Source organism: Protopterus annectens, chromosome 2.part2, assembly GCF_019279795.1.
Source record: "Protopterus annectens isolate FY-2018-M chromosome 2.part2, PAN1.0, whole genome shotgun sequence".
NCBI lineage: Eukaryota > Metazoa > Chordata > Ceratodontiformes > Protopteridae > Protopterus > Protopterus annectens.
This window is the reverse complement of record NC_056730.1, coordinates 347,621,304-347,638,507: the sequence shown is the minus strand read 5'-3', so window position 1 is coordinate 347,638,507 and position 17,204 is coordinate 347,621,304. Positions and strand designations below refer to the sequence as shown.

Sequence of the window (17,204 nt, the reverse complement as noted above, 5' to 3'; positions counted from 1 at the left end):
TTTTACCAAACTTCCACTAACTTTCCAAACTGTTCTATTTTCAGCCCCTATTTTTCATTCTAAAGCCCCTGCAAAACTTTATATTTTATAATCTTAAAAGCACCTAATAATTAAACTTACTTAAATCTAACTCTCCTTAGTACACTCCTATTAAACCTTTTCCTTACTTCAAAACTACACTGTCTGGTACTGTTGCATGTCCAATAGCTTCAGTCAAGCTCCAGTCCAGCTATCTGGCTTACTGTTTTATCAGTTTACATGAGTCACTGTTACCACCCTCCTATCCCCATCTGGCTCTGACTCCTCCCATCAAACCAAAATACAACAAACTGGAGAGACAGTACAAACTAACCAAACTCTCATAACTCAAACCAAATATAGGCAGCCACCAGAGCCAGAGGGAGGCTGACACATTGACGGCCTCACATCAGCAAACCAAACACACAAAACAAGGTAACCACACACCACACAAAAACAAATCTGCCAAAGGCATACAATATAAAAACAAACCAAACACACAGACCAACAAAAACCAAGCAAAGCTGCATACCAACATCTCACATATTTTCACATATTTTCCAAAAGTGCCACACACAAGCCCAAAGCAGCCCACAACAAACAACACTAACATAAATTATATAAGGGACTCCCACACTCAGACACACCTTACAACCTAAACAACACACCTAAACACACTTGAAATGGGAGTTCTGTGTAGACACACACAGTGTCCCTCTCACATAACTGAACAAGACAGGCCATACAAAAACAAAAACAACTGGAACCACTGTCCATAACACAACACATGAGAGTGATCTGGGAGCATACTATGAACATAGCATAGACCATACTATGATCGACTCATGAAGGGGTAGCCCAGACCCTGGACTACATGAAAGGGAGTATGACCTGCCCTCATTTAGAAATGTAGCCCAGACAGAAAGTGTCATCCTTGGCATAAGTATCATCGTCTCCTGGGAGATGGTGCCACAGTAGTATGCTCAGATTATGATTATGAACACATGGCCTGGCTAAAACATTGGATTCTAGTGCATGCTCTGTCACCTGCTGTCCTACCCGGCTAAGCCATTTGAACTCACCTCACCCGCTGAGCTTAAAGGCGGGTGCACCTGTAGACAAACTGCACTCAAAAGACAAGAAAGCGTAAACACCCAAAAAGGCCAAAAGGAGAATAACAACAAGGTGCAGCCACTCACCTCACCTCCATAGACAAGACAAGACTGATAGATAACACTCTTCTCAGTAAAAGTAACTGTACGCTGTTCAGGGCCAAAGCAGCTTTTTTTCACTCGTAATGCTGGCATCCATATAAAACAAGTGACCATATCAGAGTTCTACAGGAGGGCCAACCACACAATCGGACCACTACTACAAGAAGCTACAGTGACTTAATCCTTACCATCCATGACATAGCGCAGTTATTCAAAAACCACCCATAGGAAGGGTGATACAGTATCAGAACCACATTCAATAGAACATCTGCTCCAGGTTAAATATGGGAACTTCAACTATAGAATTAGAGCCTCTCACATTTACTGCTGTAGCACTTTCCCCCCCCAAACATCGGAAAGAGAACATCTTCCTAACACAACTGGTGCAATATGAAAACTAATATTCATAAACACAAGGTTTGCAAAACTCGACTGGGACAACTCACACAAGAAAGAGTCCTGACCAAAACTCTCACACCATCCCATTAATGGGAACTATGTTGGTATATGGTCATGGATCCTGACATTAATATCACTGGATATCAAAATCTCAATTGGTGTCCATACCCCCAAAACACCAACATAAAAATTAAGCTCAAGCAAAATTCTCAATGTCAAAATTCAGGAGATTCGAAACTATGTTATCGAGGATATCACAAAATACTGCCCAAAATTTATCCTGGAAAAATTTCACTTCTTCTGAAAGAATAAGAATGGATCAGTTATCAGAATTAATCATAAAATACCTTAAAAAACAAGAAAAGCATGGAATATGTTCTAAACCCAAAAAGCCTTGACATATAAGCACTAGGCAAGCTTACAGTCTCATGGAAAAATCTAAGGAATAGCAAAAAAGAATTAAGCTCTGACCAAATACAAATAAGATAGTCCAAAGTCAAATCAAGCTTCTGGTAGGCTATCTAAAAGAAGGCTCTGAGTTAGTAATAAAATGACTACAACAAAAAAGATAATATCCATCATTAGCAAAAGTGACAAAGGATCCCTTCAAAGAAAATAGAAAAGATGAAAAAATTATCAAAATGAATGATAAACAACATCACAGACAAGACATTCAAAAACTATCCCAAAAAGACACAGCAGATTCAACTCCCAGATACCAAAAAATACACTGTCTACACAGACAAAAACCAAGAAGAACTAGACAAGTACATAGTCACTGTGGACATTTCAAATGCACAGGGATGAGCCCCACAACATATAATGTCTAACCCTTGACAATCTAAGCAAACTCCCAGTGCCAAATATTACACAGGGAAAACTACAGCCCAAAAGGGAAGTAACGGTCATTTCGAAAGTTATTACATCTGCTTGACACAGAACTCATACCAAAAATGTGGTCACTGTTCCCACTCAGGATCCCAACCACATTCCTAGCCTGCAGACCCTGTTCGACACCAAGGACTTTCAAAGAGGGAAGGCACTCATAAGGTGGAATGGAGAGAAGTTTAAAGAACAGCCACACCTATGCATCGCAAAAAATTTTCAAACATGGCTAGCATATGCACCCTAAATAAGCTCACCTCTACTTACCCGACCCAAGGAAATAGATTTAAGAGAGTCCACCCATAGACCCAATTGGGTCAAGAGAAGCTTTGACGTTGCCAGGCCCACATAAGACGGATTAGGTACCTCACCAGCAAACCTTCCCACCTGGGTAGTACTCACAAAGCTACTTTCGAGCATCATAGCCCACACAGCAGCTTACGTATACAAGGCATCACTTCTAAGATCTCCAGCTATCCTCCTCCCCCTCTATTAGCTACATGGTTGCAAACTGGCTTTGCCAGCTGACTGAGGTGACCAGTATAATCGGTGCTTCGGATGAATGCTAATTGTTAAAAAATTGGCTAGGTAGTGGCCTCAAGTACAGACTAATACACAGTAAAAATAAAATTTGGGAAATACAGATAGAGGTGAGTTGACCAACATAGATCGAGTTAAGAGTGGACCAGAGCTCATAGCTTCCACAAAGACCACACCCATAGATTTGCATCAACAAAGTGGTTAGAAAGAGAAGTAAATACTGGATGCCCATCTGGCCCAAACCGCTAAACAATCACATTGAAATGCACATTGTGAAAACCATTAAAGCAAGCCTATAATAACAAGACCTGGCTCACCAATTAGAAACCTACTGCAAACAGGCAGTAAGAGAGAGGCACAGAAAAGACCCTCTACTCATGACAAAGGGAGTTCACTCCAGCTACTGCCTTGGCCTAGAGAAGGGAGAGGTGCCTCCACTTACATCACCACTCAGAAAAAGAAGTCAACCAAATGCCCCACAGCTGACCCTCCAGGAAATCAACCTCATACAAAAAATGCCAGTGGATCCAGAAACTCCGACATTCATATCAACTGCTGGCCAGCACCTGGAACAGAGTCTGGCCATGTTAGGGTCTCCTCTGCTCAAAACCCTCTTTAGCCTCTAAGAGGATCGTCCCTCTGCAAGCCAGCTTCACTCAGAATCTTCCAGATCCAGACAGGGGGTATGCAACTCACCTTAAAAGTAGATCTCTTGATTTGGTCCATGTGCTGCAATGTCCTGACTTTAAAAAGGGTGGCGAGATACCTACACCAGGGTACTAGCTTGTACAGTCCACCCTGCCTATAATACAGGGAAGCAGCCAGGAACACTCTCCCTCTCTTAGAGACATCTTATGAGTAGACCTTCTATAAAGAGGCACAGTCCCCTGGGAAGAGAACACTGCAATATCCTTAAGGGGTAATTTGCATATATCACACAGACAGACCTCCACTAAAAGAGGTTTAAAATATTACAGAAAGACTCTAACTTAGGTGGGTCTTTCTTAAAGATTTTAATACATGATTTGTCAGTATGACATTTTTACCTTTTGATTTGGATTTCCTTAATATTAGAGACATATTTAACTGTTACGAATGATTTTCTCTAAGCCATATTGTTAATTTTTTTCACAATTTTCTATTGTTATAAATAAATAAATAAATAAATAAATAAATAAAATAAATACATTTGAGATCTACATCTGGCACCATGTATAGGAATATGTATCTTGCAAACTTTTCTGTTATGGTTAATATAATTAAAGTAGCTATAACATAGTCTGATTTATCAGCTAAACAGCTTACTTGGGACTTGCTTTGATCCACTGTGCAGTCACTTTTCTTCATATAGCAAACGTTAATTGATTCCTAATGCTGTGTCAGAGAAATTTGCTTTAAGAAAGTTTCATTGTAAATTAATGTATGTATTCGCTGACTGATAACCACCTGAATTAATTCTGAATGGGGCAAGAGTTCATTGGATGTACATATACATTACACAGTACACACAGACATGGAGACATGTATACGCCCATACACAAACACACACACACACACATACACGGTAAACACATCTATGGGCAATTTGTTGTGCTGGCAGGTCAACCACGGCACATCAACAGGAATATGTGTAGAAATATGAGCAAGATACAGGTAGGACATGCAGACTTTGTACATGAGGCAACACAGAGCCAAGCAATGTGAGGCAGCAGTACCAAACTAATATGCCACTGTACCACCTATTAACTATAAACTCTTTCTTTCCAAATTCTGTTCTGATTTACTGGTTGTATGTATCTCCTCACTGTGCTTTCCATGATCCCCCATGCTATGATTATTGACAAGTTTTCTACCTTAATGTTAACACATATGCAGTTTGCTAGATAGCTAACTGGAATCTGATAGAGCATTGTTAATTATTGCGAACTGGGAATGGTAATCATATCCCAATTTGATGCTCAAATCTCCATTAAGGGCTGGAGCAAATAAAACCTTGGTGAAATGATAATAGGATTACCTGCAATGCCGAGAAATGCAGCACGGTTTCCTTTGGTAAATCTAATATCACCATTGCACATTATGTAGGCAGCATTCTATTTTAATATGACCAGGTCATCATGGACTTAGTTACATATGTTGATAACAAACTCTCTTTTGACCATTACCTCTGTTGTGGTTAGAAATTTCTTCTACTTTGGGCAACTTATCCATCTCATGCCTCTCAAGTCTTACCTTCACAGTTATGAAAAGAACCAAATATATTTGAAGAAAAGGCTTGTGAATTAGAAAATGTATTTAAGTGACACTGATGTTAACTTAGAGCCTCTTAAAATACTTTTCTGCTTTATCTGACCCCAAAGTGTAGAAGAATAAAACCCTGGCTGTGGTCCAGACAACACATATTCTACTAGTGGCACATGTTGTAGAGAGTCCAGTGAGGATGGGAGAGAGCAGCTGACCCTGTTTCATCCATCCTGAGGAGGCAGCCTGGCATTAATAGCATAGTGAGCTCCATGCAGCAAGTGGTGAGACACTTGGCTGGGTAGTCATACTAGAGTGGAAGTGTGCATGCATCTCCTAAAGTCAGCCATAATGGAGCCCACATGGCTCCTGGGGGGAGGGATAGGACATATTGGAAAATCCCTACACAGAAGTATGACACATTAACAGTGTCCTTGATGTCTTCACTGGCTCCAGACCACAGGTTTTATAGATCTAAGGAGAGCTAAGATGGGTTCAGTGCCCCCACTGAATGGGAGCAGCTGGCAGTAGCTGATAATCAGCTGCAGGAAACCAAAAAATAATTCCCACTCTTAGGAGGGATGGAAGAAAATTTTGACAATAAATTGGGGGTGTCTTTCCAAAATTTTGACAGTTGAAAAGAATGAGCTTTAATGGCACCTTCTTATCATCCACAGAAGTTATAGTTCCACTTTATTCCTTTTTTACTAACTCCACTATTGAATATAGGTACCTTGCTGTGCACCTAAAGCAACTTGACAGATCCAAAATTTCTTCAATAAAAGGCTGTCATGTCTTGGTACACTTAGCTACCCTGAATACAAAGCTGAGTGCTATTTATAGATTAACTACTAATTTTGCTATTTTTTAACATTGCTTCAATTTATATAGTATGGATTTTGAAGGTTAGTAGGCCTGGGCTTGCATACAACAGGGTTCTAATCAGAAAAATTTGACCAATAGGAATGAAGAGTCTAAGAGGTGTGGTGTTGCTTTTCATGATATGTCTTGATTTTGGTTGTTTGTCTATGTGATGTACTCTGTGAGAAAGTCACATTTTAAGTCATTGTCTACAATAATTCCTATCTATATTTTCTGAGAAACGTACTCTATTGAGGTACTATTTAAGGATGCAATACATACACGCATGCACACACACACACACACACACACACACACACACACACACACACACACACACACACACACACACACACACACACACACACACACACACACACACACACACACACGCACACACACACACACACACACACACACATATAGATAGTTAAATAGATGTGGGTGCGCTGTCTTAGGATAGCTTCTGTATTTATTATATTTGTTTTGTTGTTTTTTTGGGGGGTTAGCAGTAGTTTTGATTTTATAAGCCATGTGTCAAGTTTCTGAAAGATCTATTGTGTTGTTATCAAGCTTTAATTTATTGTAGGTGCTGAGAGTATGAGTTGGGTCATCTGCATACTGTTCTATGTGCCATCTTTCTGTGACTATGTGGATGTCATTTATGAATACAGTGAAAAGGAATAAGATTAGAAAGACCCTTAAAGCACTCCAACTATAACTGATAAATACAAGGAATTTATGGTTTACCAGATTACACACTGAGTACATTGCTTTAACAGCTTTAAAACAGATTTATAATTATAAAGGTAAACCCAGTGTTGGAGTCTTTCAAGCTTTAAAAGATACAGCATAAAAAGCATTTTCCAGATCTAGGAAAAGGGGCATAACCAATTATTCCTGATTTTTTATCAGCTGATGTAAAGCAAATAGTGCTATTTTGATATCCAAGAATGTGATACAAGTGCTACCCATTCTATTCCCAATGCAATTACACCACAGATTTAAGCCTCATCAGCATGAACCTATGTGAGGCCAGGAGCACAATATGTCATTATATGGACCCTTGGCTTTGTATTTGATGGTGACTTGGTGCCTAGCTCATCTGCAAGATTACCATTTACAGGCTACCTTGCTGTCACCCTATGCACATGTGTTCTTGATGTAGAATCTGGGAAAGGTACTCAGAATGCTCCCACTCAGAAAATTTAGAGTCCCCATGATGGCACGAAAGAACCCAATGTGTTTTACAGCATGCATGCACAGGCTGCCTCAGAGGTGTTCTCCCTGGCATTGTTGTGTTGTTGTGTATATGCCTTTATGCCAATGGTGCTTTACATGTACATGGAACATAGGCCACAATGTTGTGTTTTTCTGACATTTATTGTGAGGATACCATGATGCTCATGGTGCTGTTCTGTCTTGACACACAAGCTTGCCATGTGTATACCTGTGACATATACAATGTGGATACCCAAATACTCATGCTTCCATTCATCCTATGGGTTCACAGCCTGACTTGTGGCATGTGCTGCCTTGTCTGAAACGTCAGCCCAGCTGTAGCCTTGGCTCTTAGTCTTGTGTTTACTCAGTACACTGCCAACACAGCTTGAGTGATGAGCTGCAACTCAACACACCTTATATGGTCTTCAGAGGAACATTGGGCACATGCTAACAGCCACATGATCCTATGAATTACACACCTGTTAGCACCATGGACAGTATTCAGTGTCACTTCTGGTATTCAGCAAGGAGGCCATTTGTGAATCTAGGTATCTGTTATTGACCTATAGATGCCGTTTTAGGCAGAGTATCAGTGAAACTATTTGTTGACCTTTTGTTTTCATTTATAGTGTAGATGCATGACATCTTTTATTATTTAATTAATCTGTGATCCCACTCCATTGATAAATTAACAGGGAAAATAATTCCATTAGATTGCCTATTAACTAATAACCCAACCTATGCAGTAAATCAGGGGTCTTACAAAACTCATTATGTAACCACAACACAATACCGCAGCATCAAACCATGGTACAAAATAACAAATACATTGGGATCTGAAACAAAAATAAGTTTTGTGAATACATATTTGAAGACAGAATTCAAGTAATGTAACTGAATGCATACAAGCCACCTGCTTCTAGCTGAAGCATCATTTATTTTAACTCATCATTTCTACATATTCTTATCGCCTAGTTAAGCTCCATTTTCCCTTATCCAAAAAAAAAAGAAAAAAACATGCACATTTCAGCGCTGTGACTAACACATGACATACCCAGGAATCACAAACAAACTTGCAATATCATAGAGGTTAATGAAGGCACGTAAACAACATAACAAAAATGTAAAAGATAATACTACATAAACCTTTAAATAATTATAAAAGTAACCCTAAATGAATCTGGAATTCAGTAAACATCTATAAAGGCAGCCAACCCAATTTGTGTCCATATGACAACACCTTTACCACTGTTGTAACTTAAATAGTCATGTTATATATGGCAGAATACTGCAGCATCTTTAATACAGCGATAAAACATTCCTATCTCAGAACAATCTTTACTGCAGATTCAGTGCCATCTGATTCTAACAAAATGTTTGTAAGAAAATTAAAATCCACTTCATTAGCCTCTGATAATCTTCATTCAGAATATATCTGAATAGCTGCCACTGAAAATACTTGCAAAGTATCAATATCTCAGTAGATGTAGCAGTAAATCCACTTCTATGGAAACAGTCATTTGCCATTCCTATACGTAAATGGCCTTTCTGAGGATTTTTCAGACTAGAGACATATAGCCATTCTATCGTTTCTATCTAAACAAAAACTAAAAAAGACATACAAAGGCAAATTTTCAAATATCTAAATAGCTCTACTTGTTTTACTTCTGTTGATAAAAAAGTCATGGTTAATTGCCATGCCTAATTTTTTTGTAGCACAGTGCTTTTCACACAGTATCTGATCACATAATACTTGAAAGACTCTACAACATGGAGTTATCTAAAAAATTAATAATTTGTTTCAGAGGTATTTACATAAATGTACACAGTGTGTACAGTGTGTGTGTGTTTGTGTGTGTGTGGTTTGTGTAAGAGATAGTGGTTTCATTGTCTGCATTTGTTTATGGTGGAACCTATTCGTGGTTTGTGTAACAGATCGTGGTTTCATTGTCTGCATTTATTTATTGTGGAACCTATTCGTGGTTTGTGTAACAGATCGTGGTTTCACTGTCTGCCTTTGTTTATGGTGGAACCTATTCGTGGTTTGTGTAACAGATCGTGGTTTCACTGTCTGCATTTATTTATGGTGGAACCTATTCATGTTTTAGATCATCCACAAGCAGCATACCCGGTGAGCAGCAACACTTCTCTCCTAGAGACTTTCTAGTCTTAAGTTTTCTGAATTGCATTTGACCTCCTCAGTTTTTAATGGAAATTTGTCCGACTCATTTATTACCAGGTCTCTGAATTCTATTCATAATCTTTAGTCAGAGTATCAGTGATTTCTTTGGTAGTTTCTGTTGTAATCAACAATTGGCCTATTTCTGCTGCAAAGTGCATCTCCAGATAATAATCATGACTGAAATCCTCATTAAGTGGCACTAGAATGCTGTGGCCTTTCAGCAAGTTTAAGTTAATTCTGTCTTAAAAAGCTGTGCGCAAAAATAATTATGAAATGAAGGATGGAACAGATGGCAACATATGTCAGCTTGCAAGGTCTCACAGCATTCGTATTTTGCAGAAGCTCTTCAAATTAGAAGAAACAGAAACAGTGAGAAACAGACACTGCTGCTTTGATGTAAATTCTTACCCTTCTTGGAAGCTCTTTAAAAGAACCCAGCAGTCAATTTGCCAGTCTGACTCGGCTCCAACTCTGTTAACAAGTATTTATACTGCTTGGCCAATTATTCAAGATCTTAGTTGCATAATACTGGTTCAGTAAATCAATAAAATGAAATAAAATAAAGCATCTTATTGTAATTAGCACAGGTTGATTTTGTTAAAGAGCAGATTCCCGTAGTCTAAGGTTTGAATTCTTCAGCCTCTTTATGCCTACTGTGTGACTCACTTAACCAAACAGTGCTTCTGGGCCGAGTGTGAACCACTTTGGTGTAAATCAGTGCTCGACCCTGCTTAAATAAATGAATGAATGAATAGATGGTTTTTGACTTCATCTAGTTTATCAAAAGCTACCCCAGCTCTGTTGCAGATCATTCATAGGTAAGTACTACGCTATCTGCCTTTGTGGACCTTTTTAAGCCTAACTAATTTCCCTTCTAAATGTGAGAATCAGACTTTGTATTTTGTTTCTGGGATGTAAACACCTTAACCATTACACCAACCCTCAACCCATTAACTCAGCACTATCAGAAACAGACTTGGCATTAACTGTTTTAGATGCCACAACTGTTTTCATAATTCCTACTGTTTGTAAAAAATATTGTGCAAATGTTTAGGGGTTCTACATTCGCAGTTCTTCCCTGTGAAGGTCTGTATATTTATTCCTAGCATTTGTTGTTGAATGACCCTATAATCGACCGTCAATAACCCAAATACTGGTGACTTTTGTAGTCTGTCACTGGCTAAGCACTTAAGCATTAATTCCTTTTTGCTAACCAGATAAGTTGAGATGAACAACTTTCAACTATGACCTGAAGATGTAGTAAAAGAAAAATGAATAAAATGCAAGCAGTGTATCACAAGTATATTCAAATAATAAATTATAAAACAAAAGCATCAAAATATGCAAAAGAAAGACTACTGAATGGACATACCATCCTAACAGTCACATTATGAAACTGTTACTATAACAATTTCTAGTTCTGACGCAGACAGATCAGCAGAGTAAAGCAATTTTGTTTTTATAAGTACATGTTTTCATAAATACATTTTCCTTTCTACCTAATGGGTAACACACTCATCTTTGGTGCAGAAGGCTGTCGGTTCTATTCCCACACCAGGCAGATCGATTGCTGACACTGAGTGCAGCATAAGGGGGTATGGGTGCTGCATTCCTGAGGGCATCATCCTTTGGATGATATGTTAAACTGAGGTCTCATCTACCTGAGTTGCTGGTAGCTCAGGTGTATATAAAAGATTCCATGGCATCCTTAGTTGTATAAATACCACCTCAGGTCTCCCTGAAAAGAGGACATTAGCCCAGTAGGACTAACCTGATCAACAAAAGATAAATGAATACCCTAATATTAACAGGTCATGTTTTTGTCTTATTTTTAATGTGATTTTAATTATTGACTTGCAGGGCTGCATTCCCTAGAGGATTTCCAAGCGAGTATTCCTTTGTGACAACCTTTCGGATGCCTGTTGCAACGATTAATACTCACTGGACCCTCTGGATGATCATCGATTCATTTGGAAATGAAGAAGTAGGAGTGCGGCTTAATGGTCGGACAAAGTCTCTGGAGTTTTTTTATAGAGGATTGAATGGGCGTCTTCAGACAAAAACATTCCCGTATTTGCAATTTTTGTATGACAACGAGTGGCATAAACTTATAATCAGTGTGACAAAAGACTCAGTTACCTTGTCTGTTGATTGTATTACAATAGACACTTTGAAGACAACTAAAAAAGCAAATGTTAAACTTGACGGTTTTGCTGTACTAGGAAAACTGAAGGATACTCTTTGGATTTCAGTGCCGGTAAGTGCAAAGTTATAATACTGTGCATAAGTACTTCCTGCATGTATATTCTTCTTTCATAAACTAAATGGTCACTGTAAATACTTGTAACTGATAATATGATTAATAATAATTTTTTTTCAGAGTACAGGTGTTGTCTATTTACTCTCTGTCTCTTCAATTGTTTCAATCTTTCTGCAGTAATAAGCTAAGTAAATTTCTCTTTATAAGCAAAGCAGATATTTCACACTTCAATAAATCAAGGAAGCTAATCATACTGTAATGACAGTTTTTGTTCACTAGTTTTCCTATTTATTTATATTAATCAGATATTGCATTATATTCATCATATGTAAATATACCATATAGAATTCAAAAGGTTTAGTTAGGATATCCCATTTATCCTGTGACAAAAAAGTACATCAAACATTTTATACCTAGATGCTATACCTTTTTTATAAGTTGTACAACATAGAATTATTTCTTTACTACTGTAGACATGTGATTGTGAAATGCTCAATTACTGTCTATGTGTGTCCACAAGTCCCTAACTACTGGGTCATCTCTTAGGGGTGTGTTGTCAATATGATACTTATCAGGAGTGGATGACTTCCCGAAGGACACTACTATGAATTTCTTGGCATTTACTTTTAGTCCATGGCTCTGACACAAGTTATTTGATTGTGTCAGCCCTTTCTGGAGAATATTTGTGTCAGTGGGGAATTCTGTGACTGCTCCTAATTTGCAATAATCTGCCAGTTTAATCAACCTGAGACCCTTGGCATTTGCCTTGATTTCAGAGAAAAAATACCAAAAAGGAGCAGTCCCAGGACCAATCGCTGAGGGACTCCACTTGTGATGGACTTCTTTGGAGAGGTGACTCCCCAGTTATAACATCCTGGGTCTTGTCTGTGAGCCTCCTGACTATCCACTGGGTGAGATAAGGGTTTATACATAACCTCTTGAGTTTGTCAATAATGCTTGACTGGGGTATTGTGTTAAATGCATTGGACAAGTCAAGGTAGGAAGTGTGAACAGTTTTGCCCTCATCCATTGCTTTTCTGAATTTCTCAGAGAAGTCCAACAGGTTGAGTAGGCATGACCTCTCTTATCATAGGGTCATAGGAAGCTACTAGGCTACAAGCCTAGCCAAGTTCTACCCTTATTTCCACGATCAGCAGCTATTACCCCTGTCCAAGAGGGACACAGGTGGAATGCCCGGGGTGAATTTACGGTTATCCATTAAATCACCCAGATTGCGTTTGAAGAGAGCCAATGAGGTGCTCTATTTGACATGAAGTAGGAGTCTGTTCCATGGGTGTGGTAACAGCTGGGAGACAAATCTGTCCCTAAAGCAGGTTCTATTAATGTCACATACCAGGTTAAGGTCTTTAGAGTGAGGTTAAGGTCTTTAGACTTTGATGAAACCAAATTTGTTTAGATCATTTCTATGATAATTCTTTCCATGGCTTTGCATATGAGACTAGTGAGACTTATGGGTCTGTACTTTCCAGGGTTTGTAGATGGCCCACCTTTGTGCAGATGGATGACTGTTGCTGTTCTCCATTCATGAGGCATGAAGCCTGTTTGGATGCTACAGTTAAAAAGCAATTCCAGAGGGCCTGATAGGTCATGTTTCATGCTATTTAGAAGGCATCCTGGGATATTGTTTGGGCCCATTGATGCAGTGTTCTTGGCCTTAGAGAGACCATTAAGGACCTGTTCCCTGGTGATAGCAGGGGAGGTACATTTGATGGCATTTCCTGAGGGGAAGTTGAGGGGAGAGACGGGTAAAGTTAGAGATTAATTTTTCATCTAGTAGGCTTGCTATATCTTCTGGCTCAGTATAGGTGGCTCCGTTAACAATGAGATCTGGACAGTATTGTGTATTGCCTTCAAGGTTGAGGTTGTGGACATAGCTAAGCAATGCCTTGTGGTTGTCCTTGGCTTGGGAGGCCAAATTTACCTTAAATTTGGCTTTGGTAGACATTACTTGTCTTTTGAGTTGTTTATTTAGTTTGAAAAGTGTGCTTTTATCCTGCTGGGGCTGTGCCTCCTGATTTTTGCCATGATTCTCTTTCTTCTGTTATACAGCCTATTGATGTTGTGATTCCACCAGGGTGGCTTGTTTTTTGAGTTAGTTATGTACTTCTTCCTGGTGGGTACTGCTTCCTCTAAGCAACTATTAGCATGCTTGTACAGGGTTCCTGTGAACAGTTCTGTGTAGGCAGTAGTGTTTTCAGGGTTTATGGGGGCTTGAAATTTTCCCAAAGAAAGCCTCTGCAAGTAAGGCATCTGCAGGGTCCTAAAACACTATTGTAAACCAGAAGTATGACCAGCAGACAGTGGAGACCAAAATAAATATATAAAGTGTATCAAACACAAGCAGACCAGTTTCGGCTTGTATATAGCACAAAGCCTTTATCAATGTGAAAAAAACATAAAATATAATACTACTGACAACCTAACTGACATTAGGAGTGCTTTTATGTGAAAGCTTTGCCTCCTGTTACATTGTGGTAAGTCATCTTTCACATACCATATCAGTTTGTTTGAAAATTAGCTGGTTGTTGGTGAATATGAGGCAATTTCTGCATTGCCTCAGGATGCCCATACCCACCAAGCTGATAGTAGAAAAGTTCATATCCATGGCAACAGGTCCTTTTTTATTGATTAGATGGTTGCAATGAGACTATGATGTCAGGAATATATAATTTGTGTATCTACCTGTGTGCAACTAGGTATTGGTAAAATTTCAAGGGAGCATTTACAGGAAAAAATGTCAACTCAAGGTGTCTATGTGTATGCAAACACTTGTGTGGAAAGTAATAAGCAGATGCTGATGATTTATGGATGAAGTATTTAGGGAGATATTCTGAAGTTAGGTCCCACAGCAGCTCATCAGTTAAGAATGAATTGGGTGGGCATAACAAAAACATGATAGTCAGCAGGTACGGGTGAAGAAAACGCAGTAGAAAAATGCAGTTTTTAACTGTCATTTTATTCTGATATTTGCTGGGTTTGAGTTCCAAAGTTTACCAGTTTGTGCAGTTTACAGAGAATTACATTATGATTTTTTAGATTTTTTATTGCTTTCTTGATATTAATTAACTGCACACAGTTCTCTATATGGTTTGTACTAGCTTAATAATCGACTGATAGCAGGACAATTTTTTTTAGGTATAGATGATATTGTGTGCAGTTTTAAGGCGAGAACCTTCTAGTAGATTTTGTAATGCTAACCAGTTAAGGAACTTTAGAACAACACATTAACATGCTCTGTTGATGTTGCTACTTCTAAATTGTGCATTTTTATTATATCTTTGCTCCAGTTTCACCAGCTGTCAGAACTATAAGTTTTTGAAGATTGATGAGGCATAGAGAAGACTTGGGGATAGAGTGGTGTGAACTGTGGTCTTTCATGTATGCAGTGGCGGCTGGTGACTTCAAATCAAAGGGGGGCTGCAGGAGACAGCTGAATGGATTGGGCCAATAGGAGGGGTGTGGTCAACTGCAAAGGGGTGGAGCTATGCTCAAAACCACAAAAACTGGGACTTTAATTAAATACGCTGCCCTGGGTGCCAAACCATCATTATGAGAAAAAAATATTTGAATGCATTGGCTACATGACAACTTACTTAATATCTAGATGGAATCTAAAAGGTTGTGAGGCATGAAAAAATAAATTACTTTTTAAATACATTACTGGAATGCCAGTCAAAATCAAGTATAAAAAAACAAGCAGCACTCAACTCAAACCACTTCTCCTTGCACTGCAGTTCTAATTATAATTTATATTCAGCTTTATAAAAATACCAAGTAACATGCTGAAAGTAGCAATCTCTGTGATGCTCCCACTTGTAAAAATGTTTCTTATCCAAAAAAGACATACTGCCTGACAACAACAATCTACTTGTTTCCATGGGGAAAACATGATCAAAGTAAAAAATGAACAGCAAACAAGAAACAAGCTCAAGATAAATTGCTTAAAGGATTACTGCACAGGTTATGAACCACACATGATAGATTGGTATTGTGTTTAATTTATGGGTAAAGGCTGCAAAGATGACTGCAAGTCTCCAACAGATGTAATGAGCTTCTGAAAATACTGTAACCTGTCCTTTATTACAAATACTGTCATATACATTTCAATACCCAAGGCTTATATGTTATATAGTTATGTAAATATTCTCTGCATGGCAACAAAAGGCTTTCAATGATGATAATTCTTTAACAGTATGCTTATTAAAGCTTACTTACATCTTACAATCTCAGACAAGTTTACCTGATGGTCAATAAAGCATTGCTACTTAAACACAGAGAAACAAGAGGCACTGCAACAACATGCATTTTCTGAATAATAAGAAGCATAAATCAACAGTATAAAAATATGACAAAAAAAACAGAACATTCTGCAAAATCAAGGACAGATGAAAAGCCACTGTAGTACTTGTGTCTACCTTGGATGGGGGGATAGTCTGCACACTTACACTACATAACTGCTCCTTGCCTTGCTTTGACACATCCAGAGTCACTACATGGGGGATTGGGGTGCAACATGTATGTCACAATTTGAAATGTCTTTGGCTGACGGTGATGACCCTGACACATTTGTCATACCTCTCAACCTCAGAGAAAGAAATCTGGACAAAGCCATACATAGTAGTGGGACAAAGACCCAAAAATATACTACCTGATGTGTTATTAACAATGCAAATGGGCTCACCATAAGCAGCACTAAACTTCTTTTCCCCTGAAGCTCTCAGCTCCTTGTAAAATCCACTCGACACTCAACTGTATCTCTCAGCTTTGCAACACAAGAAATCTGGAAAAAGCCAAAATTTATTGGGGGGGACAAAAGCCCAAAAAAACAGGGACACATTTTAGGCATTGCTTGTATAATCTTGGAAAATTGCTAGAATAAATCGCACTGCTACCACCATGCATTTCACTGCCAAGACTTGAACCCAGGATCCTGTGCATTACAATCAGAGCAACATACCACATTGCCAAATCAGCTGTTTCTTGAAAGACAGGAAGACTGAAATTTAAATGGCTATCATTTAGTGAATTCAGTTCTCACCATAGCTCTCAACCTCTTAGCACAAAATACCTGGACAAAGTCAATAATGAGGGAATACAGCCCCAAAAACAGGGAAACATTTCAAATATTGATCTTATAAACTTAGAAAATTCCAAGAATAAAAGGTTTTGTGATACCATGGACATTCTGAAGAATATGAAGTTTAAAATTCAAATGCCTGTCATTATTTAGGGAATTCAAAATCCAGAAGAAAACCACAGATTGTATGAGGAACAGAACAGAACAAAATATGAGGCAAAAATCTGAACAATTTTCACAAGTGGTTGTGGGTAGGGAATTCAGGCTCTTGCTACCTGCATT

The 17,204-nt window shown here is 38.5% G+C and overlaps 1 protein-coding gene across 1 annotated transcript in view; it reads left to right on the top strand.

Moving 5' to 3' along the window:
- Positions 1–17,204, top strand: part of COL9A1 (collagen type IX alpha 1 chain) — a 655,564-nt gene that overhangs the window by 140,590 nt on the left and 497,770 nt on the right. Inside the window, exon 5 of the mRNA XM_044063896.1 lies at positions 11,425–11,821. Coding sequence (XP_043919831.1) covers positions 11,425–11,821 — 397 coding nt within the window. The remainder of the gene's footprint in view (positions 1–11,424; positions 11,822–17,204) is intronic.